The sequence below is a fragment of the Merops nubicus genome, unplaced genomic scaffold (assembly GCF_000691845.1).
Source record: "Merops nubicus isolate BGI_N331 unplaced genomic scaffold, ASM69184v1 scaffold14339, whole genome shotgun sequence".
Taxonomy (NCBI): domain Eukaryota; kingdom Metazoa; phylum Chordata; class Aves; order Coraciiformes; family Meropidae; genus Merops; species Merops nubicus.
The window spans coordinates 44-25,104 of NW_008629100.1; the positions used below are offsets into that span (position 1 = coordinate 44).

General features: G+C 38.9%; 1 protein-coding gene across 1 annotated transcript; it reads right to left on the reverse strand.

Annotated features, from left to right (window-relative positions):
- Positions 1-13,425: 13,425 nt before the first annotated feature.
- LOC103779263 (vacuolar protein sorting-associated protein 13B-like) lies at positions 13,426-24,639 on the reverse strand. The gene is made up of 3 exons (XM_008946890.1): positions 24,461-24,639; positions 14,818-14,961; positions 13,426-13,591 (listed from the first exon to the last, which is right to left on the reverse strand). The coding sequence occupies exons 1-3, from the start codon at positions 24,605-24,607 to the stop codon at positions 13,538-13,540; spliced, it is 345 nt and encodes a 114-aa protein (XP_008945138.1). The 5' UTR covers positions 24,608-24,639; the 3' UTR covers positions 13,426-13,537.
- Between the last annotated feature and the right edge of the window lie 422 nt (positions 24,640-25,061).

A 25,061-nucleotide genomic window follows, 5' to 3' on the forward strand; every position in this document is an offset into this window, starting at 1 on the left:
AAATACATTTTCAGCTTTAACTGAAGATACTTGTAAATTAATAACTCAAATAAATAGAGCCCCTTGAATGACAGTCTTCCAGAAGAATGGTCCATGCATATAAAATGAAAAGCAGTTTTGTGTTATTCATCCTCCCATTTAGTGTAATGACAAAAGACTTATATTGAAAATGAAGGACAACACCTTACAGCATTCTGGACTCTTTAGACCTTTGCATTTTGACAGAGAGCTCTGCTGGACACCAACGAGTCCAAACCTGATGGGTGCCTGGTTAAAGCAAACCAAGGGATGATCATCAATAAGCCAAGGTGATGGGCTCAGGACATGGTTCTTTACAAGACAGAGGCAAATGCACTAAACAAATGAAGAAAGAGAAGGAGAAAAAAAATGTTCATATTTCTCAATAAAGGGATCAAGTTTGTTCCTTTTTCTCCAGAGGCAAAGAAATAAATATTTACAGTTAAAGTTCATGTTTATGTAACAGTTGAGATAAACTAAGAAGACGACTGGATGGTCCAGAGTATCTCCAGCAGCATAGTAAAGGTTCTCTAGGGTTCTATGGCCTGTAAAAAGGCAAGATACTGATTTTTTCCTTAGAAAAGAAAGTGAACATTTAAACCAGAACATTTTCACATTGTTTTGGAAGAAGTGCAGCTCTCTGGGATAGTTTATTATTGCCCCTAAGAGTTCAAAATATAACACAACCTACATCAGTTGTGCATGAAGATTATTTAGCAGGAACCACTCTTTAAAAGCAGATAGTGTAAGGTAAGTCACAAGCACATATGAATAAAGGGAATTTTTCTGCTGAAGTTCAATAGCTAACTAATATTATAATTGAGTTACGCTCTTTCAAAGAAAATAAGACTCTTTCCAAAAGGAACAAGCTATAATTTCAGAGTACACTTTGTAGTTGAAAAAGTTAAGAGTATTTTGTCTTTTGGAATTTTAAGATGCTTTTCCTTAAAAGGTAGATAAGTTTCAGATTTTTTCTAATACAAAACCTATAATCGTGCCCATTCTGAAATAGCAGGGTTTACTGTAACGAGGAGCTAAAATACATTCCAACAAATTTAACTGTGCTTTAATCCATCAACAAATGAAGAAAAACTACTTCCTCTCCAAGGAAATATTTAGAAATGCATTACCTCACCTCATTCCCCATTAAACCATACCAAACCAAAGCCTTCATCCAACTACATGAAACAAAGCTGGATTGTAGGGTCCCGATTTGATGTCAGCTGGATCAGGACAAATCTGGAATTACTCCAAAGTAAATCAGTTGAGGTATTCCAGACCTACACCCGGGAAAGCTGAATCAGAATCCAACCCTAGACTTCTAGGAATTATGCCAAAGATGATATATAAATACTTTCACCTTAGACCTTGGAACAAAGACACTGACTATCGGGATTGCATTTCCTTGCTGTAAGTAGGTCAGGGAAAAAAGCTAAATAAAATCAGTAAAGGTACAAGGATTACTCTTAATCTTTCTACTTTATACACCTGTATCTACAGAGCAGAACAGTTTCTCCGTACTTTAAAAAAATAAATACAGCACTTACAAGTTTACTAAGCCAAATTTATAATCTAGAAAATGTTTTTACATCAGTTAGGTTGTGGTATTCGAATTTCGACTCTTACATTTGCTCGCCCACTTGAAGAATTGAAATAAATACTTTTGTTGGTTTCTGCTGTCAGTAATCAAGTCTATTGAAAAGATTAATATTTGGGGTTTCTTCCTATAAACTTGAAAAAACCCATAAGTCTGCTCTGAAACATGATTCCATAGCAATGGTATTGCAGCGATCACCGTTTGTCTCTGTTCCTGTGCAGATGGTTTCCTTTCCAAAATTCAAGAATACATACCATGGCATCAACCCCACTTACCAAATCAACCACATCCAAAAAGAAGCCAAACAACCTTTTCTAGCTGGTGCATCACCATGAAAAATGAAGACTTACATGACAACAACCTTGTTCTGCAAGCAGCTAGTGCAGGTTTAAACCCTGAGCTGTGTGAGGGCAATTTGGTCTTAAATCTGAAATTCGGTTTCATCAGTGACACAGAAGCCACCTTCCACTCTCCAAACACCTAAGTCCACACCATAAGGAAGGAAAGGGACTGTGTCAGGGAATGGGTCTGTTGGGTACCTAACACAGACTGATTCAGTTAGTTACCTGCTCAGGACTATCCCACAGTGTAGTTCCTCAATGAGATGAGCTTTTCCATCACCCTTTTTAGCTACCTCCATAGATAGTCTCCCAATACATGAATACAGATATAGCATTTGTGTTATGTTTCTAAGTGCTGGCACTTGGGGTACTTGTATCTTTCCAAAATCATTATGTATTAATGCACAAGTCTCTGGCAAGATGTTGTGCTACTTTCCCAGCTAGTTTTGATGCGATATACTTGTACCTATCTCTAGGTGACAGGCAGTGTCACAGAAAAATTAACAACCTCAGAAGCACGGGTCACTATTCAAAACAGACAGTCTGAAGTAACTCCTAAGCTGTGCAATTAGTAGTTCTCTGAAGTTTATTCAAAATGCAATAGTTTGTTAAACTACACTGCGCCTCCATGCATGACCTGCCAAAGCAGCTGTGTTTTGGAGATTAAAAGTCTCTGGAGTGCAAGATACTAAAAGCAAGATATACAGAGTCAAATAATTATCTTCAAGGGGACCTATGTCAGGAGTGAACTTCCAGAAGACTTGAAAAAAACAACAGCCCTGTTACCTTTTGGTGTTACCAGTAAATTTGATGAAGTTTTCTCCAAAATGAGCACTTGAAGCTTATTTTAGAAAACTCATGTACATACACATATTCCCACACTTTGGACTCATACATACACCAGAGACAGTAAATAGTTTAAATTTAATACAGGTAAATTCATCAGAAATACATGAGTGCATGCATATCACCAGCACTTGTGGGAGGTATTAATATTTTTTTTTCTACCTACTATCACATTGGCTTTTTTATAGATACATATCACATGAGGCTGCACTAAAACCAATTCTAGTGTACTCATATTCAAATCCACCCCAACTTTGAGACCCACAACATAGTCCAAAGTTTTAAAATGCTAGTTACAACGGTCACTTCAAATATTTAACTTATTATGCCATCCTTTTCCTTACTATGCTGTTTGCTACATGTAAACCCTTCAGTTCCCTAGCAGCAGCACCACTTCAAAGAAAAAAAAAAAAAAAAAGTACTGGATACTATCCTAATTGGTACAGAACATATTATTGACATTCCAACAATTCACTTTCTAACTTGTGCTTTGACAGGAGTTCATCCTGACATTTTATTTCCAAGCTCATTTTGCAGTCAAGAAATTCCTTGTATGAATGACATCTTCCCCTTTATCCACACAGAAAATTCAGATGATTTGATCTGTAAACAACCATAGCACTCATAATCTTAATGTAAACTATTTTAGAATATAGCTGTACTATGTAGTGTAAATGCACAGTCAGGGGTCTGCTGCCTTCTAGTTATTACAGAACACGTGAAGATGGTCCACGAAAGAACTCCAGAATAAAAACTTGGTTTGGTTTGAGGGAAGAAAGGAAGTTAAACATACATTGACTACCATTCAGCTGGGCATATGTGACAGTGCTGACCCACAAAACACTCAGAAAAGTTCTCCACTGCTATCACCACCTTACTGAAAAGTGGAATAAAAGTCAAACTATGACTATTTAAAACAACTGTTTACATATGTACTACATGCTATTCATATTTCCTGTCCCAATTGTTCTTCCTTACCATCAAGCAATAATAAAATCAAAAATAGTCCGATGAGAAGCTGTCTTTACTAAGTGCAGACACACACCTGTATGTGTACAGACCCAGCTTTCTACACTAATGCAGCACAACAGGTAAGCAGGTCTGCTGCCTCCTCACTTGTTAAGTAATAGCAGGATCCCGCAAGCAAGGGCATCTAAAGCAACAAAGTAGGTACAGGGAACTACAGTTTTAAATTAGTAGAAGCAGCGACATCAGCTTCCTTTGAGACAGTCCTCCCCTCCATATGGGCAACACCACTGAACCGTCAACTTTTGAACTGCTTCGCAGGCCAAGTGGGAATAACAACAAAAGCAGGATACGGGTGGATGTTAAGTGTCAAAGAAAAGTGCAAGAGGCAGCTCACTAGAGTGAAATTGTATCGCAGGACAGAACTCATACCGAGATGAGCACAGCAACACGATTACCATGCAGAAAAGAGAAACACCTGCTTTGGGTTAAAATAAATAATACAGATTTTGTTGACCCTGGCATTTGGCATAGGTTTGCAAGTTCTTGTCTGCATGACTAAAGAGAAATGTGCGTATTTGGGGGCCAAGCAATTTTACTGGCTATTGGCACACACAATTTGATTTCTAATATTCATTTTTTTAAATAGAACATAGCTTGCCAGTGGCAAGTTACATTTAAATACTAGAATCAATTTTAGAGAATGTTATGGAAGCAAAAATAAAAAGAGGAAAGGGAGAGAAATGGATTATTTGTGCCCTATTTAATAACAAAGTATTCTCAACAATAAGTGACTTTCCTCAACTAAGACACAGTGAAACGCTTCAGCCAGGACATATGCCCAGCATGGTCTGCAGCTTCTACAACAACTCTCTACTCCTAGTACTCTCCAGTTCTAGGTAAAGTCTCACAGACTGGTAATTAGCTCTTATTTTCAGAAACAGTAAGCCAAACGTGCCACAAGTCTGTAACAACTCAATTTTCAGCAAATGAAATGCACATGGTTTTGAACATTCATTAACAGTAAATTTTGAGATTTTTAATTCTCACTGTTATTTCTCAACCAACTCAGTCTTGAAAATGGAGCTGGTCTGCTTCTTCACTCTATGTTGAACTGAAATTGGAAAGTGCATTGACATGGTATTGCAATACACAGTCACCATGTCTTGAATATTCTCTAATCCTAGGAAGAACATCTTGGGGAAAAGAAAAAAGCATTGGCTATCATTTGGAAAGGTCAGTTCAGTACACCAGCTGATAACCACTCAATATATCATTAGTGTGATAAGACTAATCAGACAAGGATGCATTTAGACAACACTGCCAAGCAGAGCTAAGCCTTTCCTACACTTGGTGTCTTCTCTGTATGCCATCTCTGGCCCTCACTGGATCACCCAGCAAGCTGATTCAGCACACTAACCCAGAACAAAAATCAAGCAACTTCATTGCCTTTTGGGGGCTGTTTCTGTCCTCTGTGAGATAAGCAAATTGCCCAATTCACCTCACAGTAAGTAAGACACATGCCAGCACGTGGGAAGAAGTGGGCTAAAGCTGGAAGCAAGATGGAAGGCACTGCGTAAACTCAGGCACTCTTTCAGCAGAATACACCAAAGAGAAGTCAACAAGAACCAAGGCAAAATACTCACAAGCCTAAGAAGAGCTGCTGAGGTATTATTTCAAAAGTTTTTGTCAAAATCATATTTTACAGAACTTGGGAACATTGACAAATAAAAGACCTAACACTAAAGAATGAAGAGGTTACAAAAAGAAGAGCAATCAACTTCTACAGACAAATATCAAAGCACAGTTATAGGTGAACTGGAGTTCCCAGTAGAAAGAAAGAAGCTAACTAGGAAGCCAGTGTCCGCATTTTCAGTGTTTAAAAAAAAAAAAAAAAAAAAAAAAAACACCACACTTAGAAATAGAAAGAAAAAAAAAATAAGGGAATAAGTAAAAATAAAGGAGAGGAAAGTAAAACAGATTAATTTTAAAGCGACTGCCCAAAAGCCAAAGGCTGTAAAAAAGTACAAATCAGAAACACATGTCTCATAAAGCACTGATGTCTGCTGAAATACAAGTTGATCCAGAAAACAGCAAGCCCCATATCGACATCTATTTTAGAACAAACTCACAAAGTAACTGTTATAGTAATCTGCTCTGAAAAAGAAATATTTTCAAAGCACAGGAGAAAATCATGATATTCCAGTAGTAGTTCATACATTGACAGATTCAAGAAATTCAGCACTATGCAAGATTCTCCAAGTGACTCATACACACGGAAAAAAAACCCAAACATGTCCAAAATTAGCATTTTATCTTTCCAAAATACAGCATCCTGACAAGGTTCCACCAAAATGAATGAAACTTCCAAACTAGTCAGGTGTTCCAAGGGAAACAAATGAAATTGTTCACATAAGCGTGCTACCCTACAATGCATGCACAATTTCCTATAAAGACATAAAAGCTTAACAGAGTTCTACCCACTACCCCAAAAAACCACCTCTCCCCTTCACACCCATCAGGTGACTTTAATCTCTTCTCACCTAATCTATTTGTCCATTTAGGTGCCCCAGCCTTCCTCCATGTACCACCCCTATCTGCTTCACCCTTTGCTCTTGCTACGTGAGACAGACAGATCTCCAGCTGACGTTCTGCGTAAGACCAGCTGGCTCCAAACACGTTCCCTGCACTGGGCTAACACCACCACAACTCTGCCACGCACTGTGAAGTCCCTGCTTTTGTAAACATGCTTGGAACGCTACAGCAAGTCAGAGAGGGCTCCAGAAGAGACCTCTTGGAAACACATATTCTGCCACCATCCAGTTAACTCAAACTTCACCCACTGACGGAAGAAAATTGGAGCTGCTGTCTCTGCACCTGCAGGGTCGTTTAACAGCCTGTAGAAAGGCCACAGATTAAATGAGGTACAGAGCCATCATCACAAAGATTTGAAAAAGTGCTCAGCCTCCAAACTTTGGACCTTGATTTGGGAATTAAAACAAAGTTCATCCGCACTTATATGTATAAAGTATTAAGCCATTAATGTATATAATCTATATTTATACATAAGTAAATATATTTCTGTCCTTTAATTTAAAGGACAACTAAGACTGGTTTTTGGAGGGCAGTGGGTTGTTTAAAACCTAAAAAGCATTATTTCTTCTTTGGCTATCTTTAATTCTAAATATTTAAATTTTAGTAAAAGCAAAAAAGCAATTTAGAAGAGATCACAAGAAGCCTAAGTCCATGTGCCTAAGACAAACAGACTGTATGAGTATACTAAAAGACAAAAAGTACCACAAATCATGATAAGGCAACCAGGGAACCTGAGGTCTTGAACCCCAATGATACCTCAACAGCTGACAGGCTTTATTACTTCTGGAAGAAATTTGTTTTTAAACAGTAATCCTCCTTGTATAGTAGATACAAGACAGATTGTCCATGTCAAATTAGCTTTACAACTACCAGCACTGCATTATGAAGACTGCCTTTCAAGCATTTTCTGCAAAATGAAAAAAACACCTTACAAAGAGGTAGCTCAGGGGACTGAAGGAACAAGACAGCAGGAAATTTAGAGCTAGAGTTATAAAATGTGAAAAGCAGAAACTTCTTGCCCTATACCCATACTGAATCAGGTTCCCACAGTACAGAAGAACACAAAATAAATAGTGGCTATGAGATGTCTGCGCATGATGAGACAATACCCTGAGGTTTGTCAGTATGCAGGACAGAAGGACTTCACTTCTTAATGCCTAAGAAAGAAATTTCATTATGACAATCTGCTGTGCAGCAGCAATGCTTAGTTAAACCAGTGCCCGTTACCTTCCTTGTTAGTTACTGTATCCTCATATGCCTAAAATTCTTCCAATTTACTCTGAAGTCTTCCTGACAAATAATCTCATACCAGAAATGTTCTGCTGTTCATACAGAGTTCAAGATGAACTGATGGGAGTAGGATATTAGTATTAATTTGCTGTCTCCTGTCCATGCCAAATACACAGGTATCAGTTGCTGGTATTTGCCTGTAATATGGGATCTTCCTGACTGCCACAGGGTTTTCCTTCTGCTCTGAGAGAGATTACATTTTGAGAGAGTAATTCCAGACTGTTTGCTGAATGTTTGCTTCTTAAATCAATATAAAAATGAATTGAGTAATATCATTCTAGAAGCTTAGATTCTGTTTTTCTACCCTGTAAAATTTTCCTGAACCCTTGAATAAGAGGAACGTACTACTTTACTACTTTACATACTTACTTTAGAGGGATGTGCTTATATAAATGAGAAGGAAAAATTAAAAAAAAAAGTGCTTGTACCACATCCATAATTAGATGTTTCATGAGACACCTACTGCCACAGACACGCTAACTGTGAAAGCAGAGCAGCAGGCATTAGATGTGGGTTAAAAAGACTTCATAAGCCTAGTCAGATAGAACAACTTCTAAAGAAAACCTCAGCTGGTCTAGTGGGATTCACAATGCTCCTAATCTGAGACCACACCATGGCTGGTAATCACAGAGCATTGATCCTATTAACAACTCACATAATGCAAGAGTTCAATAATTTTAGTTAGCAGCTGGAGCACACAACCATACTCTGAGAGTACATTTTCCTTTTAGTTTCGCCAAAAGGGATACAGCTCATTGGTTCTAAGCAAACCCCACAACAGAGGTCAAAGCACAGTAAGCCTGGACAGCTAGAAGATGTCTTCAAAAGCACAAACTTGACCTCAGTTACACCACAAAGAGGTACACAGTGAAGGTCTTCCTCAGAAAACTATAGGCAAATTGAGAAAAGGCAACATTTACTTACTAGATACTATGGCTCCAGCTGCTAAAGGCACTGAAGGGAAAACTGTCAATTACACACAGCTCTTGGCAGCTTCCTTTTCTTGCAACACCTACACCAACACGGAATCATACCCTTGCCTTGCATACTCTTCATTACACATAATTTGCAAAGTGCATCCATTAGAACACACAAAAAAAATTCCTGTTAAAAATCACTAATGAGATACCATTTCAATATATTTTGTAATGACCAGGCTGATTTTAGAATCATATAATAATTTAGGTTGGATAGGACCTTTAAGATCATCAAGTCCAATTGTTAACCATTTTGACAATATCTCTCTTGAAATGAACTGCATTCAAAGTCTGAGCTCCTTAGTAAGAGCACAGCCCCAACTACAGCTTGACTGCTTCTCTGTTCCTGAACCTGCGACCACAGTAAACACACCTGCCAGTGTACTTGACTTCTCTTCTTAACCATGTATAATGTTGACATTTGCAGGACTAAATATTTCAAGGAATTAAACTATCAAGTTTTACATCTACCTAGTAAGCATTTAATTTTTAGCAAGTTGGAGAGAATGTTTAGAAAACAAGCTGGAAGAAAGCAAATCTTCTTTTCATCTTTCATGTACACGTGTACTGTCATAATAAAATCAGCTTGGAAAACAATATAACCACCAGGAAGTTTGGTCGCAGTGGGCAGTCACATTCCCTGCCTTGCTCAGCCACTCACTGTTTGGCTGCTCAGAAAAGTGGCCTCCTAGCCAGACCCTTCTCACATAAACAGGGCCACACACAGTTTATCACGCCTTGTCCCTGCAGGTGCCCTCAGGAGCCAGGCACAGCACTGCTGATGAAGATGTCACCCAGCACTGCATGGAACAAAGGACAAGTGCTTACTATCTGAAGTCTTGTTCCTTAGCAGAAACACCTAGATGCAAGGCTCACTCACTCTGATGAAGCACTAGGATTAGGTCAGGACTGTCCCTCTGTCTTTGCCTGGAGGCAGCACACCAGCATTGGAAACTCTCCTACAGGCCAGGCACAAGCACAGGAGGAATTAAGGGGGACCACTCATACCTTTCATAGCAACCAAGCAGACACTGAAATCACCATTACTTAGCCCTGGAAAGGACTTCAAAAAGAAACACACTGACAAATTCACATGAAAACCATCCAAAATTCCTAATGTGGTAACAGGCACTTAGTTAAGCAAGGCAGCTCTTCAGGTTGGGGCAACACAATGGCAGTGGAAGGACTTTTACAGCAAGAGCATTAAGAAATGTGCCTGCAGGCATCTTTGAACAAATTCAGAGCAAAGGCAATTTTTTCATTTGCAAGCAGAATTACTGCAACCTACAATGTCCGATACCTTGCTTTTAAAGTCTTTTCATATGAATGTTCTTAATAGAAAAAAAAAAAAAACACACAGATTAGACAGTCACTCTTGCTTGCCCAGCTAGAACATATGAATATTAATCTAGCTGTAAGTAAAGCTGTTCAGTATCTCCTCTTCAGTCACTCCTTTGAAAATACAAGAAACAGAGAGACAAGTGTCTGAAGCAAATGCTGCAAGGCCTTTTCTAGCAGCTTTTGCAGCCTGCCTTTAGTGCTTCCTTTAGTGAAAGAGTAAGATTCCTAAATGTTTTTGCAAGAGATTTGTGGAGCACAGTGCTTCTCCCATAAATATAATATCCTTAAAAGACAATCTCCTACCTAAAACACACCATTTCACATCAAACAATTCACAGAAAGCAGAACTCTTCAGAATGGAGGTTTTTGACAGAAAATGGCACAAAACCCAACCAAAGGTTCTGCTAAACCTTCCTGAACTTTTGGAAAAGATAAACTACTCTAAGTCAAATTTAAACAAAGGATTTTGCTCCAATCAAAAGTAACATGGAAAACTGTTCTTGTTACTTTTATATACATATATACACACACTCACTGCTATGCACACTGAAATAGGTAAAATCCCCGTTGCTATATTAAGCTACTAAAACACAAATAAAAGCAGTATGAATTGTCTGCTTAATCATGAATTCATCATTAACCTGAGATTATGATTCAGCACTAGCTGACAACATGGTTTGCTTCCTGTAGGACAGCTCTAGATATAATAATCTTAAACTGCATTAATGTGTTAAAACTCAAGATCAGATTTACTGAATTAAAGATACCCCTATGAAAATGAGTAAGTACCAAATGAAAATGTTTCAAAAAATAAAGACCTTGAGCTTCTACACAACCAAATGAAGAGCAGAAAGGTAGGCCATTAAAGGCAGTTAGTCCTCTGACTTCAAGTCTTACCATATTTTTGCCATCACTGAACAGCATACATACACATTCAAACAAAAACCAGCACCACTTTTCGATGAAATCACATACAGTTGAACTACTACAACCCAGGTGAGGCAAAACCAGCAAAACACTGCTTCAAACTTTGTGCGAGCTTCATGACCTAAGCAAAAACTTTCAATAACTATACCCTCAACAAACAAGCCTTCTGTCTTCACATGCAAAGATCTTCATAACCTGTCTGCACACCCTGTCTACCACCTTAATCATTTTCCAGTTGAGAACAATTTCTGCTTTCAGCATTCTTGGATGGCAGTCTCCACTCATTGTCCGATAAGAATGTGTGTCTGTTATTCTGACAGTCATGCTTGTGGGCTGCTTGCTACTTCCATGGTCATTACATTCCTTCAAAACCTTCTTTGTCATGTCTTATAGAAGGAACAGTGCTTAACTGTCTATATGCTGATCCAAACAACTACTTGGTTTCCCTGAGCCTCTGCAAGTTCCTGCATCTAACATTCTTCCCTGATTCCAGAATTAGTTATCCTTGGGATAAAGAGTTTTCATCTTCATACACATCAGCATAATCCTGATGCATTTTTATGACCTGATTAAAGGCAAGGACTCCATGTAATATAAATATTACATTTCTCCTTGAATCTTTTCATTTGCATCAGTTCCAAGTCTAAAACCTACAAAATTCAAGGTTTAATATAAAGATAAATCTTGTGGTTAGTTATAATGTCAGGAAGGTGAAGGAAGCAGACAGAAGATTGTCCTTCCCTGTTTGTACAGTCTGACTTTAAAGCCTCTGGTTTGGGCATGGAGGTATTTTGGCATGGAGAGGGAAAGATTCAAGCAGCCTTTTAAAAAAAAAAAAAAAAAAAAAATAAAAAACACCACTGCTTGGGGTAGAAGAATTTTAAGAGTCCAACTGGACAAAAAAAAGGAATAAAACTCTAGGAGAAAAAAACAGCATGCACAGAGGTTTAGCCAGGAGATTTAAATTCTAGCTAAAAGTCTTGAAACTTAATATGCAGAGATAAGTAATGAAAAGAATATAATGCTGGAACTTTAACTGCTCTCTAAAACAATACAAACCATTCATGAAGAACAGTCTTATGGGAGTCAATCACTATTATTTAACAAGTAGTAGTCAAGTGAACTTCAGAATCACGTTTAAGTGTGTAAGAACACACTTCAAATTGTGTTTACCAAGATACTTCATTAATTTGTTAACGGTAGAAATGGTCACACTTTAAAGCCAGTGCTGCTGAAGATTACACTTAGGAGCAGAAAATCAGGTATAGCTTCATTAAGCTCTCAGACATTAAAAAGCAATGCAAAATGCCTCACAATTCCTACTTCAATTACTGGCATTAACCAAATTAATAACCAGAAGAGCACATATAAAGTGTGTTCAGTAAAACACCACACATTAATCACTGCAAAGTTCTGTTCCTGATGCACTTAAATTTCATTTACTTATAAAGTAGCTATATTTATTAAACATTCTGGTTTTAAAAGTGGTAGTATCACCTGTAGAGAAAGAAGAGAGAAAAGCACAGAAAGGAGGAGAAAGCAATGACCTTCAAAATGGTCAAACTTTAAAAAAAAACAACACTAAAAATAACACTAATCCTACACTGAATTTCATATGCCACTGGGTGATCTTACTACTTATATAATATTTCTGCTTAGAACAGGAGAATGTTAGTATAAAACTAGTTGAGTCATCACTGTCTATTCCTAACTTTTATCTCAGCTGAGGAGAAGCTGCAATAGCATAAAGAGCAAACCAAACTAACATTGGCACAGAATCAAAAGTGAAGCACAGATGTACAAAAGCATTCCCAGGGGCCTGACACTTTTCAAAAACATGCAAAGGGAGAAAGTTTTTTGCTGACAAAAATCTGTAAGGGACACTGCACAAGAGCTTCAAACAGTGCCATATACTTTAATTCTCATACTTCTTCAAAATAAACATTCCTTGAAGTAGCCTCTTTCCATAGAATACACCTCACACTAAGTGAAGTTAGAAACTTTCTTTTTTGCTCCAGTGAAATTATCCATGTACTCACTAGAGGCTTCACCTGAGGAAGAAAAAGCCGGATCAAGCCAATAAATTTTTGAGAACTAAACTAAACTTTCTTGCTAATTATGCTCTCTACTGCTATGTTCTCAGCAGAACAGTTCCAGTTGGAACTAAATTCACTGGAAGTTCACTTTACTACCATTTTCCACAGAAATATTCTATTTCTTTCAGGTTTTTCATTCACTGACTACATATTTTCATGACAACTGGTTTTAGCCAAGTACACTGTCACACTGGAAGCTAGAACACAAGAATTTGGCAAAATATTTTCTTTTTACAAAACCCTTTCAAACAGTAATTTCAGAAAATAAAATTCAAGCTGTCAACTATTTAAACCATATCCTCACAAAACAGTATAAGTGTGTTTTCATTTACATTCTTGTTAGTCAAAGATAATCCTTCTCTGGCACAGACCCAAATTTTACCCTCCTGAGTGTACATACCACTGAATAACTTGTTCAAACGTCAGTTGCAATTTTCAAAAATCCTTTCTTGCCTCTGAATCTTAAACATCTGTAACAAATACTTGTTTTGAGAGTGTTTTACAGTGGTGACACTTGACCTTTTGCTGTATGCACCACAAAATTTAAGTTTCAAATACCATGCAAGCAGGAAATCTGATCATTCCAGCAGTAGCCATCTGCATGGTCCAATATCAAATACTAGTTCTGGGCTGCACAAAGTCATGGGCTACACATCTTTTTCTCCAGCTTCTATAATTAGTTGCAATGTGCTGCTTCTAAAGCACATTTCCCACGGAACACCTGGCCTGAAATCTTACCTTAGCATTGGAAAACTACTTAGCATTTGGCTGTTGGTGTGCATACAGGTATACAGGTGCGTCTATGCGCATACACACGTAGATGAAGTGTACCTACATAATACAAGCACATGCTTTGTGGGTGGCACACATAGGACTAGAGATTTCTACTCCACCAACAACAGCCCTTGAACCACAAAAGAATATTACATGAAATATCAAACATAATGGAAAAGTGTTTTCCTATGTTCTTGGTAGCTTCTATCTAATTATTGATCTTAAAAGCTCATCAAGCACCCTATGGAAAACTTGAGAGCTTTGAAGAAAGTGTAATTTTCTTTTGCATGATCCCTAGTAAAACTGGAGGACTCTATGTTGAAACTGAACCATGAACAAGACTTTGAGAAGGGAGAAAAAAAAAAAAACACACAAAACCTCTCTAGTGTTAAAACATCACACCAACTAAAAAAAAAACAAACAAGTTTAACACGAACTTTTTGTTAACTAAGTTAGATGTAGAACAAAGCCCAGCCATGGCATATTTCAGTCTCATTGTATTGGCATAAAACTTTCTTGAGCCTGTGAAACACCGTAATGAACAAATTATTGTGAAGCAACTCCACAAAAAGCCCTTTGAGACCCCTACACACAAGAAGTCTTCCAAGTACACTCAAGCAAGTACTGTAACTAACTTCTAAAAGAAAGAGAACTACACTCCAGGATCTTTACAGAGCTCCTTGAAGAAGAACAACACATCCTTTGAGAAATGCCCAGTGCTCAGTGGTGCTGCACACAACAGTCTCAAGTAACCAGCACTGTTAGAAGGCAGAAGCTAGAAGCATGTAGGATGCTATAGTGCTCTTGAAATCTAATTTCTTGTCTAGTCAGAGAATTATTAACAAGCTTTTACATCTGCAAGAACACAACTACAACTAATAAAGAACTAAAAATAATCGTAAATGAAGAAAAAAACAATATTAGCCACTCTGAAAATAGGCACTGAAACTTCACGTGCCTCATTCTTCATATTTTTAAAAAAAGATCTACAGAAACTATTATTGTCATCAACCTCTCAATGTTAGAAACGCATTTAGCACATTTCTTACCTGAGCTCCATCCTTCAATTTCAAGATGCATTCCATTGTATTGATAGTGATGACAACTGGTTCTGATCCCAATTTTGTCCATGGCACATGAATGCGAAGCTCATGAATATGCCCGCTTAAAAAAGTAAACGGTAGTTTCAGCTCCTAAAAACAACAACAAAACCGAGTGCTGAATTAATTACTGAAACCTATCAAAATTCAACACACATTTGTACCTTAAAATAGTACAGTTCTAGCACAAAACATAAGCCAAAATCCATTTTCGCTCCACAGTGCCATGTGGTTTGGCAAATGGCTTTATAATTGCTTGTACACTTACATTACAATTAGTCTGTTCAAAGGAGACATTTGGATTGCCATGTCCTTGATAATACCAGACAGTATAAAACCACCTCCCTCGCACAAAGCTACTGCAAAATGTGTCACTATTCAAGAGACAAATAGAAATGAACCAGGTGAAAATAAATACTTACACTGATGTGTGTTATTCTGAAGAACAAAAATTTGGAATTAAACAAACACTGACAAAGCCACAGCAAGGCAATTTCTTCCAAAATATTTTAGTAGTTTGAGGTGCAAGAGCTCAGCGCTCTTACGATGTCCTACTGTTGCCCCATTCACATCAAACTGTTCATTAAATACAGGTTTATTAATTCTTCCTTGGCAAAATCAGACTGCTCTTCACCAAAGCCTAATATGGATGTCACACTACTTTAAAAACCAGTAGAAGTCAGCCCAGAACTCCCATCAAATGCTTGGCATTCCACCCAAACAAAATGGATAGGTCACACCTTGATAGGACAGCCCTGGTGAGCCAGCTGATGCATGCAGCAAGAGGAACGGGACAGCTCTACACGGCCATCTCTATGTGGGGACAACCCTGCACGGGTCTCTCAGGGAGGCAAACGAAGGACTGCCCGCAAGCTCATTCCTGCCACACCTTAATGGTTTTTTTCTCTTTGGGAAGAAGGGAAAGTTGTTATTTTCTTAACTGAGGGACTTGGAGGCCTAGCATCCCACCACCCCTCCATGCTCCTCAGGCTTGGGTAACTGAGAACAGAGAGCCAGCAGTCCTCACTGCTGTGGTGCTTCTTCACGACCTGCACAACGCACATGGCAATAGCAGCACTGGAGCAGCAGGACAGCCACCTGTTCCACAGCTTCCTCAGCAAAACCCTCCTGCAGTTCTCCTCACCCACCTTGCGTCCCACCTGTGCCATGCTCATGCTAACTAAAATTTTCGGGTTTGTATTATTATATTGCTGCCTTTACCTTATCATTGCTTGAAATATTACTGGTTTAACAGGTCACCAAAAACAGCTTCAGAGCAAGGTGGCCGAGCTTGCCACAGTGCCTCTGATGCTCAAGCACAACGAAGACGTGATTAATTGGCCAGCACGTTGCAAATTGTGTCGCTCTTTTCTTGCACTAGGTCCCTTATACATACACACACACGGTTTCCTTGCAAAAATCCTACTGCTTGGCTGCTGACTGGGAGATGGCTGCAACAGTCCAAAGCCAGAGTGGAAGGGGAAAAAGTTTGCTTGTGATGGCTACCTTTATATATTTGATAAGACTCTGCAAAGGTGATGTTTCTGTTAAATTTTGGCATTGTGAATAGATTGGATGATGCAAGGCCAGGATTCACACCAGGAATAGAGGTGGTCAAGAAAATCAACCAAAATGTCTATTTTCCTTCCCAGCAAATGCTGAAGTGGCAAAACTTGTGACAGGGATAAAGTGGTGAGCTGAAGAAAAGGGGGAGGGTACAACCAAAGTCATTCATTCATGAACATCCAACTTGAACTCAGCAGTTTATGCTGTAATTCTGAGAACAGAAGTTTTACAAAAAAACAATCCAACAAAGACAAAATCAATTAAACACAGCACCTTCAGACCCAGTGAGCCTGGATAACATTTTAGTACCCAGGGAATACAAGAGCTATTCACCAACACCACGCATGCACTAGTCATTCTCATGGACATTCTGTGGAATCTGTTCAACAAAACATAGTGCCAAGGATGACACTAAAAACCATTCCAAAGCTGCTGTTCATCACCTCTGAGCTTAACTGGGAATGTGCCACCTGACCATCTGGAAGTTCACTGATGGCCTCCAAAAGGTGCATGACAGAAAGGTTTATTACAAACAGCTCATTTCAGGTCACAGTCTGCCAGTCAAATTGAAGAAATACCACAAAGCAGATGAATGTATTTCAAAGACTGCACCCAGAAGTTAAAGCACGTTGTTAATGGCATTGTCCAAATGCCTCTGAAACGCTGACAGGCTTGTGGCATCAACCACCTCTCTAAGAAGCCTGTTCCAGTTGTTGGACCACCCTCTGGGTAAAGAAATGCTTCCTACTGTCCAGTAGGAACTTCCCCTGGCACAGTTTTGAACCACTCCCACACGTTCTATCACTGGATACCAGGGAGAAGAGATCAGCACCTCCCTCTCAGCTTCCCCTCCTCAGGAAGCTGTAGAGAGCAATGAGGTCACCTCTCAGCCTCCTTCTCTCCAAACCAGACAAGCCCAAAGTCCTCAGCCACTCCTTACGGGACACTCCTTCCAGCCCTTTCACAAGCTTTTTTGATCTCTTCTGTACACATTCAAGGACCTTCATGTCCTTCATAAATTGTGGGGCCCAAACTGCACACAGTGCTCAAGGTGAGGCCACACCAATGCTGAATGCAGCGAGATAGTCACCTCTTTTGGACAGACGGTTATAGCACGTTTCATGCAGCCCAGGATGCAATTTGCCCACTTGCCTGCCAGGACACACTGCTGGCTCCTACTGAGCCTGCTGGCAACCAGCACCCCCAGGTTCTGAAGTGTTGTGTTTTCCAGTAAACTCAGGGACATAAGCCTTTATTCAGAACTTCTGAATTTCCCTGGAAAAAAAAAGGCAACATGAGGCTTAAGCACCTTTGTATCTTGGCTGAGTTTAGGTACTTTAATGCTTCGATTCAGTGCTTCCATGAATAAGTAGAACTTAAATAGATAAAGGTCCATAAAACTCTGAGGTCAAGCAAGTTGTTAGGAAGTTTCAGACGAAGATCTAGAAGTGGATCCAGAAAGTCTGTCTTCCTGCACTGCTTGACCTCTAGATGTATCTCTGCTGTACAGAGGTTCTATATGAATAAAATACGAGGACAAGCAGATTTTGTATTTAGTATTTGACATAACATCTACCTACAGACTATTTCAGTAAAGCAAAAGTCATTATTTGCCTAACATCTTGAAACTCTAATCAAATCTTAGTACATGTTCTGAAAGCCGATTAAAAATTTTGATTTTTCTAAGTAGTTACCACAGCTTAAAGTTCAGAGTTGAAATAACCACTATTGCAACTGTGACAGGTTAGTGTCCTGAGATAGCCTCTTATCAGTAACCCAAAAGAGAAATCAACTATTCTTACACAAGTATACCTAGCACCATCACAGCAACAACAGCTGCTCTATGGAGCAATCTTAAGGACCATGCTCCATTCTGCAGCTGACACTCCCTCACCCTTTCTGCTGGTACTATGAAAAAGTACACCTTGCACTCAAGAGCTAAGAATAGATGAAGTGTATTAATTACTGAGAAAATCTTCAGAGATGACAATTACACAAAGCTAAAGCTGTTCTTCGCAAAAAAAGTAAAAAGCTGTCAGCTTGTAAATTAGGTTTGGGGTTTAATCAGTTTTTATTAATGACATTTAAAGAAAACCCACACTCATCTCATGTCAGAGAGACTCTTGACTCCTACCTCAGATGAGCCTACACAAAGCCACATCTTATTTCAAGTTCCCATTCCAAAAGATGAGTTACAGACTTTCTCATAAAAAGTTTGAAGAGAATTGTTTTGCTTCATGTCATTCACTAACATACTGAAGGATTTTAGCTAAAAGCTTCTCTCCTAACTAAAAACTCAGCCTTTGCCTTACAGTCACCAGAAAAAAAGAAAAAAAAAAAAAATTACCCAGACGGTCTCAGTTAAGCCACCAAAAAACCCAAGCATTGAGTAGTTAAGCTACAGATGACAAAAATATACATTATGTCCCAGAGCTTTGGGGAGGAGCCACATAAATAATAATACAAAAATATATGCCATCTAAAAATACATTACAGCTTAGGAGACAATGCTTTCATTAATCAAAACTATCATTATTAAGAGTAATAGAAATTAATTCCCTTCCCAGAACTGCAGATACATCATTTATGTCACTCATCAATGCCACAATGTCTATTTAGATCTTGATTTGTCTTCACAAGTCTGAGTTATGAGTTTACTATAGAAGGCATTCTAGAATAGATCTTTTTGCACTATTTGCTGGATGGATTTAACACTCATTTTTGCTTAATTAACTCTAAGATATTAAAAAAAAAAAAAAAACCACACAAACAACAGAAGTAGGAATTCTTTCAAGCTGAGGTGATAGAACCAAACAGCATATTTAGAAGACAGTTCTTTTCCAAAGGATTTTAGAAACACTGTCTGACATTGTCCTAAATACTCCTTAAAGATAGCATAAGAAAGATTTCTCTGCATATTTCAGTTGACAATATTAAACAAACAAATGCCCAATTTAGTAACTTGTTCATAATACAACGCAAGAAAGACCATTTTTATGTGGCCTTTCTTGTGCAGTCTTTCCACTTTCATTAAATACTGCATGAAATTCTTTGTATCTTTTGTACTTCTGATTGATTAGACTTTACATCACATTAATCCTTAAAAAAATTATGATATGCCTGAAAACAAACTCCTAGGCTTGACACATAACTGACCAACATCATACAAGACGGGAGACTAGATGATCATAATCCCTCTTGCCCTAAATTCTCCCCTTGCTCTAAAATACAAGACTCCCCCAAACTTTGGGGTGATAGGCAAGTACTGTTTCCTCTATATCAAAGAGCTTTTCCTCGCATTCAAGGCTGTATTTCATAAGCAACCCACTGGCACATAACACAGACACTTAAAGGAAGGATATTTTAACGTTCGTATCATCATAAAATTGTTCTAAGTATGTTAGTATTTTTGATATTTTCTTCTTTCTACATTCTTTCAGATATGAAAAGTCCACACTATAATAAAACTCAATCTTTAGCTCTCCTTTGTCCTCCAGTCAAAGACCCCTCCAGCTTTCCCTTCCGAGTTTGTAAAACAGCTGACACAATAAGCTACGAAGCTATGGAAAGGCAACACAAGCAGCAAGAAGAGCTCGCCATGTACCGGAGCTGTCTGGTACCACTGTGCCACAGAAATAGTGCCCACAAGCTACTCACCAAGTTCATAGGCACTTCTGTTACCGCAGGTACCACAGTGACTTCACATACAAGTTGGCAAAAGTGCTTAAAAGGCTTTTCCATAAAATTAATATTTAAATATTGTTTTAAAGTTTGTATAAAAAAATACTTGAACTATTTTGTAATTAATGTGCCAGTTATTATGCCTAGATGGAAAATGGCTTGGAATGCTTAGTCTTCTACTATTTGAATCATCCAGGATAAGGGAAAAAAAAAAAATATCAAAATTTTCTTAAATTTAAGCTACAAATAAAGATAATTATTATAAAACTAACCAGCTATTCAGGGAGTGAAGTAATTATGTACAAAAGCTACACCGTGCCTAAAAGGTTGAACCCCAGTACAAACTAGTAATCAACTTTCACTGCAGATCTGATACTGTCAAAAAGAAAGAAAAAAAAAAAAAGGAGGGAGGGACAGGAGAGGACAGATCCTAGGAGATACTGCAACAACAGTCAGGTTAGTTTAATGAGAGCACATAAAACTTACATAAGCAGACATTCAAACATGCAAAGTATTTTCAGGTACTGAAAAACCCAGACTTTGTGTTTCCTAAATCTTCTATGTCAGCAAGTATATTACAGCTGATTTCAGAAGGTATTGGTTCCACCTTGGCTCCAAAAATAAACTCAAATCTCTGTAAGATATAAAACAGTCTACACTCTCTTCTCACGTCTTCTTTGGGATTCTGTTTGGTGGCCTCTAAGAGCACAGCATGACATGGGCATGGTAACATCATCTGAAGTGCAAGGAGCAGGCAGAGAAAGCACAGACTTGTTCCTGAATCTGTTACAAAGTGTTCTGTCCAGGTAGTTTGGTATCTACGCTAACGTTCCCAAATAATTGGGCATAGTTCCACAAAAGCCAGAACTCCCTGAAAATGTTTCAGGCTCCAAACAAAGATATCCACGGTACGTGCAACTGTACCCAAAGCCTAAAGCATGAAATCAAGGCTGCATTTATGCCACATAAGGAGCAGAGAACCAGGCTGGGGATAACAGCCCAGCACAGAAAGGATGTTGGAAAAGCAGAGCAGTTAAGGTGGCTAATTTTGGAATCCATCCAGGATGAATAGAGTTTATGACTTTATGAATCCATCCTGGAAAAGAACCCAAATAAAATAATATATACTGGTAATTTTTAGAGACTTTAGCTTTTCAAGGGAGCTCCCTGCCAGCTGCAAAGGCTTGGGGATGTTTTATTGCCACATACTACATACTGGAAGAGTTTTGCTGAGCAGGCATAAAGCAGCATCCCTTCATCATAAAAAGAAAAAAACACAGCCTTTGGGTCCAGGCAAGTTCCAAAGAATAATAAAGGACCAAATTAAGATCATTACATTTCACACGAACACACAGCCAAATAGTGTTAAAAAATGAATTTGAGCTAAACACTTCACTCGTTACATTGAAGCTGTTAAGATATGAGCACAGGTATGTATGGCAACATTTGCTCTCTACAAGAGCCATGAGATGTAAGAGACTGTGCTGGATTTAGGTGCCCAGCTGATAGGTAGGCAGACAAATATGAAGCCAAAGCACCTGCAAAGCCACCTGCAGCTATTTTAAAGGGAACAACATCAGCAAAGTCATAAAAGCACCAGGTAATACAGGAAGTTTGATACAGAATCACAGGATGCTTTGGGTTGGAAGGGACCTCTAAAGGTCACCTAGTCCAACCCCACTGCAGTAAGCAGGGGCAACCCCAACTAGATGAGGTTGCTCAGAGCCTCACCAAGCCTGACCTTGAATGTCTCCAGCGATGGAGTCTCCACCACCCCCATGGGCAGCTTGTTCCAGTGTTTCACCACCCTCATAGTAAAGAGCTTCATAAAGTCTAATCTGAATCTACCTTGCTTGAGTTTAAAATCATTGCCTCTTGTCCTGTCACTACATCCTTTGTAACCAGTCCCTCCCCAGCTTCCCAGCAGCCCCCCTTCAGGGGCTGGAAGGCCACCACAAGGTCTCCTCAGAACATTCTCTTCTCCAGGCTGAACAACCCCAACTCTTTCAGCCTAACCTCATAGAAGAGGTGCTCAAGCCCTCTGATCATTTTTGTGGCCCTCCTCTGGACCCACTCGAAGAGGTCCATGTCACTTCTGTGTTGAGGGGTCCAGAGCTGGACATGGTACTCCAAGTGAGGTCTCAGCAGAGCAGAGAGGCAGAATCATCTCTCTCCATCTGCTGGCCACTCTTCTTTTGATACAGCCCAGTACAAAACTGGCCTTCTGGGCTGCAAGCGCACACTGCTGGCTCATGTCCAGCTTCTCATCCACCAGTACCCCCAAGTCCTTTTCTGAACAGCTGCTCTACCACATCATCCCCCAGCCTGTACTCATAATGAGGGCTGCCCTGACCCAGGTGCAGAACCTTGCACTTGGCCTTGTTGAACTTCATGAGATTCACAGGTGCCCTCTTCTCAAGCTTGTCCAGCTCCCTCTGGACATCCCATCCTCTGGCACATTAACCGCACCACTCAGCTCGGTGTCATCTGCAGCCTTGCCGAGGGGGCACTCGATGCCACTGTCTGTATCACTGGTGAAGACATTAAACCACACTGGTCCCTGCACAGACCCCTGAGGGACACCACCTGTCACCGATCTCCGTCTGGACATCAAGCCATTGACCACCACCCTCTGGATGTGACCATGCAACCACTTCCTTATCCACCAAACAGTCCACCCATCAAATCCATATCTTCCCATCTTAGAGAGAAGGATGTTGTGGTGGACCATGTCAAAGGCCTTGCAGATGTCCAGATACATGACATACATTTGGATACATTCATCCCAAGTCATCATTTGTTATAAAGACAAACTTTCTCTCTCCCCAGTTCAGCATGGGAACAGTTTACCCAAAGAAGTGGTTTTCACAACCAAGACAGGAGATTTCAAGACTAAACAGGAGAAAACCACAAGCTGATCTGACTTCAACAGCCCTGCTCAGAACAGAAGGTTGAACAAGATGACCTCCAGACTTCCTTTTTCATCAGCTCTCCTTTGATTCCATAATAGATACGTGTAAAACTATTTAAACATTCACAGGAGGAAAGCTTTCCTACACAACTGAAGTCCAGTACCCACATCAGCTGCACGGACAAGAAAATGAAGAACTGAAGGAACTGAGAGAAAACAGAGGCCACCAAATGCTTCCAGGAAGACAAATCAGGCTCTTTACAGAAGCACAGAAAATAGGACAAGATCTCTTGAAAGATTGTCTCCTCTTCCAGAGCAGGATCTTAATTAACCATATATAGTAATACTTAACCATATATAATAATAATAATACTTAACCATATATAATAATACTTAATTAACCATAAATATTTCTTTCACACTTTAAAAGGTGTTCCCTGACAGAGACCATGCAGGCTCCTCAGTGCAATGCCTCATAACCCAATTAAAACACAAGAAAATTTTCCTTGATGTCCAACCTAAGTCTCCCTGAGTGCAATTTATTTCATTCTTTGTCTCATCCACCTAACTCTTGCTCTATCTTGTCTCCTCTTATTCAAAATTAAAAACACATTCCTTGTCTATTTTATTGTTCATTCAGTGGCCATATTGTCTAAATCTCACATTATTTTTGGCTGCATTTCTCTCAGCTCCTTCATTTGGGCTACATCAGGACACAAGACTCTAGCTAAAACTTGCTACACTATGCACAGCTTTATGCTGAAACCAGCTTTATCTGTCTCACACACTCAGCTCCTTAAGATGTCAACTCCAATAAGCATAGAATGCAACAGTCTCTCTGCCAAGAGAGTTAACCAGTTCATACTGACAGCAGGCTCCAAATTCTCTACAAAGTACTTTATTTGGTCAAGCTCGTCTTTTTAAGGCTTTTACAAAGCCTCTGATCTAATCCACACAAACCAGTTGATCAAATCTGTCCCTCAATTACTCTTAAGTTTAAATAAAAGTGGAATGATGAAAAATTAAGTCGTAAAACATTACAAAGAACACAAATCCCTGTTTAGTATGTATAATTAAAAAGAGATTCTGCTTTACTTTGTGAAATTTTGAAGGGGTATTATGCAATTAGTAAATACAACTGGAAAAGCACTTTGTTAACAGTAATACTGTAAAACAATGGTGGAAAGAAGAAATATATTCACAAAAAAAGCCTCTCTCTTCACAGCCTGTAACTTACAGAATGTGTTAAGAATTACCATTCATTACTAAACAAATAGCATGGAATACTAAATACAAGGGGGAAAAAAAAGGACTTGCATAAGAAGTAAAATAGTGAGTACTAAATGAACATGGGTCTGTGCAGACCAATCTAAATTATTTATCCAACTTTTTAAATCAAAGACACAGACTGTAACTACTATAAACGTAACATACCTGTTCAAGTACATCCAACTTTAATTCAAGCTTACTAAGTACAACGTCTCCTCCCCAGAGTGACAACTGTAGATCTGAAGGCTTCAAGTTCTTTATGTAGCGATTCACATAACTCATCAAAATAGGAGTTACATAGGACTCCAGCATCCTGGAGGACTTCTGTATTACAGGTCAAGCACTAGGAAAAACAAAGACAAGACAATGAGGTATTATAGTTCTATCAGTCTAATTTTCAATAAAACAAGAGACACATTGTTCGGATGTATAAAAAATTATAATTCAAATTTTTCTCTCTAAACATATATGCCTATGTGCAGAGATAGAAATTAAATATATACCAAGGAATAACTTTTTCACTGAAAGTGTGTCAGGCATTGGAACATGCTGCCCAGGGAGGTACTAGAATCACCATCCCTGGGGGTGTTTAAAAGCCATGTACACGTGGTGCTTGGGGATATGGCTTAGAGGTGGATTTGGCAGAGCAGGGTTAGCAGTTGGACTCAATGATCTTCTCCAACCAAAATGATTCTGTGATTCTAAGATTAAAGCTCATCTATTCACATTTATGAATTTTCCACTTATATACATGTGTATACATATT

Coding starts and splice junctions, on each gene's coding strand:
- LOC103779263 (XM_008946890.1), bottom strand. CDS start 24,607: ATGCTGGAGTCCTATGTAACTCCTATTTTGATGAGTTATGTGAATCGC. Junction 14,962..24,460: donor AGTTGGATGTACTTGAACAG/GTATGTTACGTT, acceptor TGTTGTTTTTAG/GAGCTGAAACTACCGTTTAC. Junction 13,592..14,817: donor AATTGAAGGATGGAGCTCAG/GTAAGAAATGTG, acceptor TGGACCATGCAG/ATGGCTACTGCTGGAATGAT.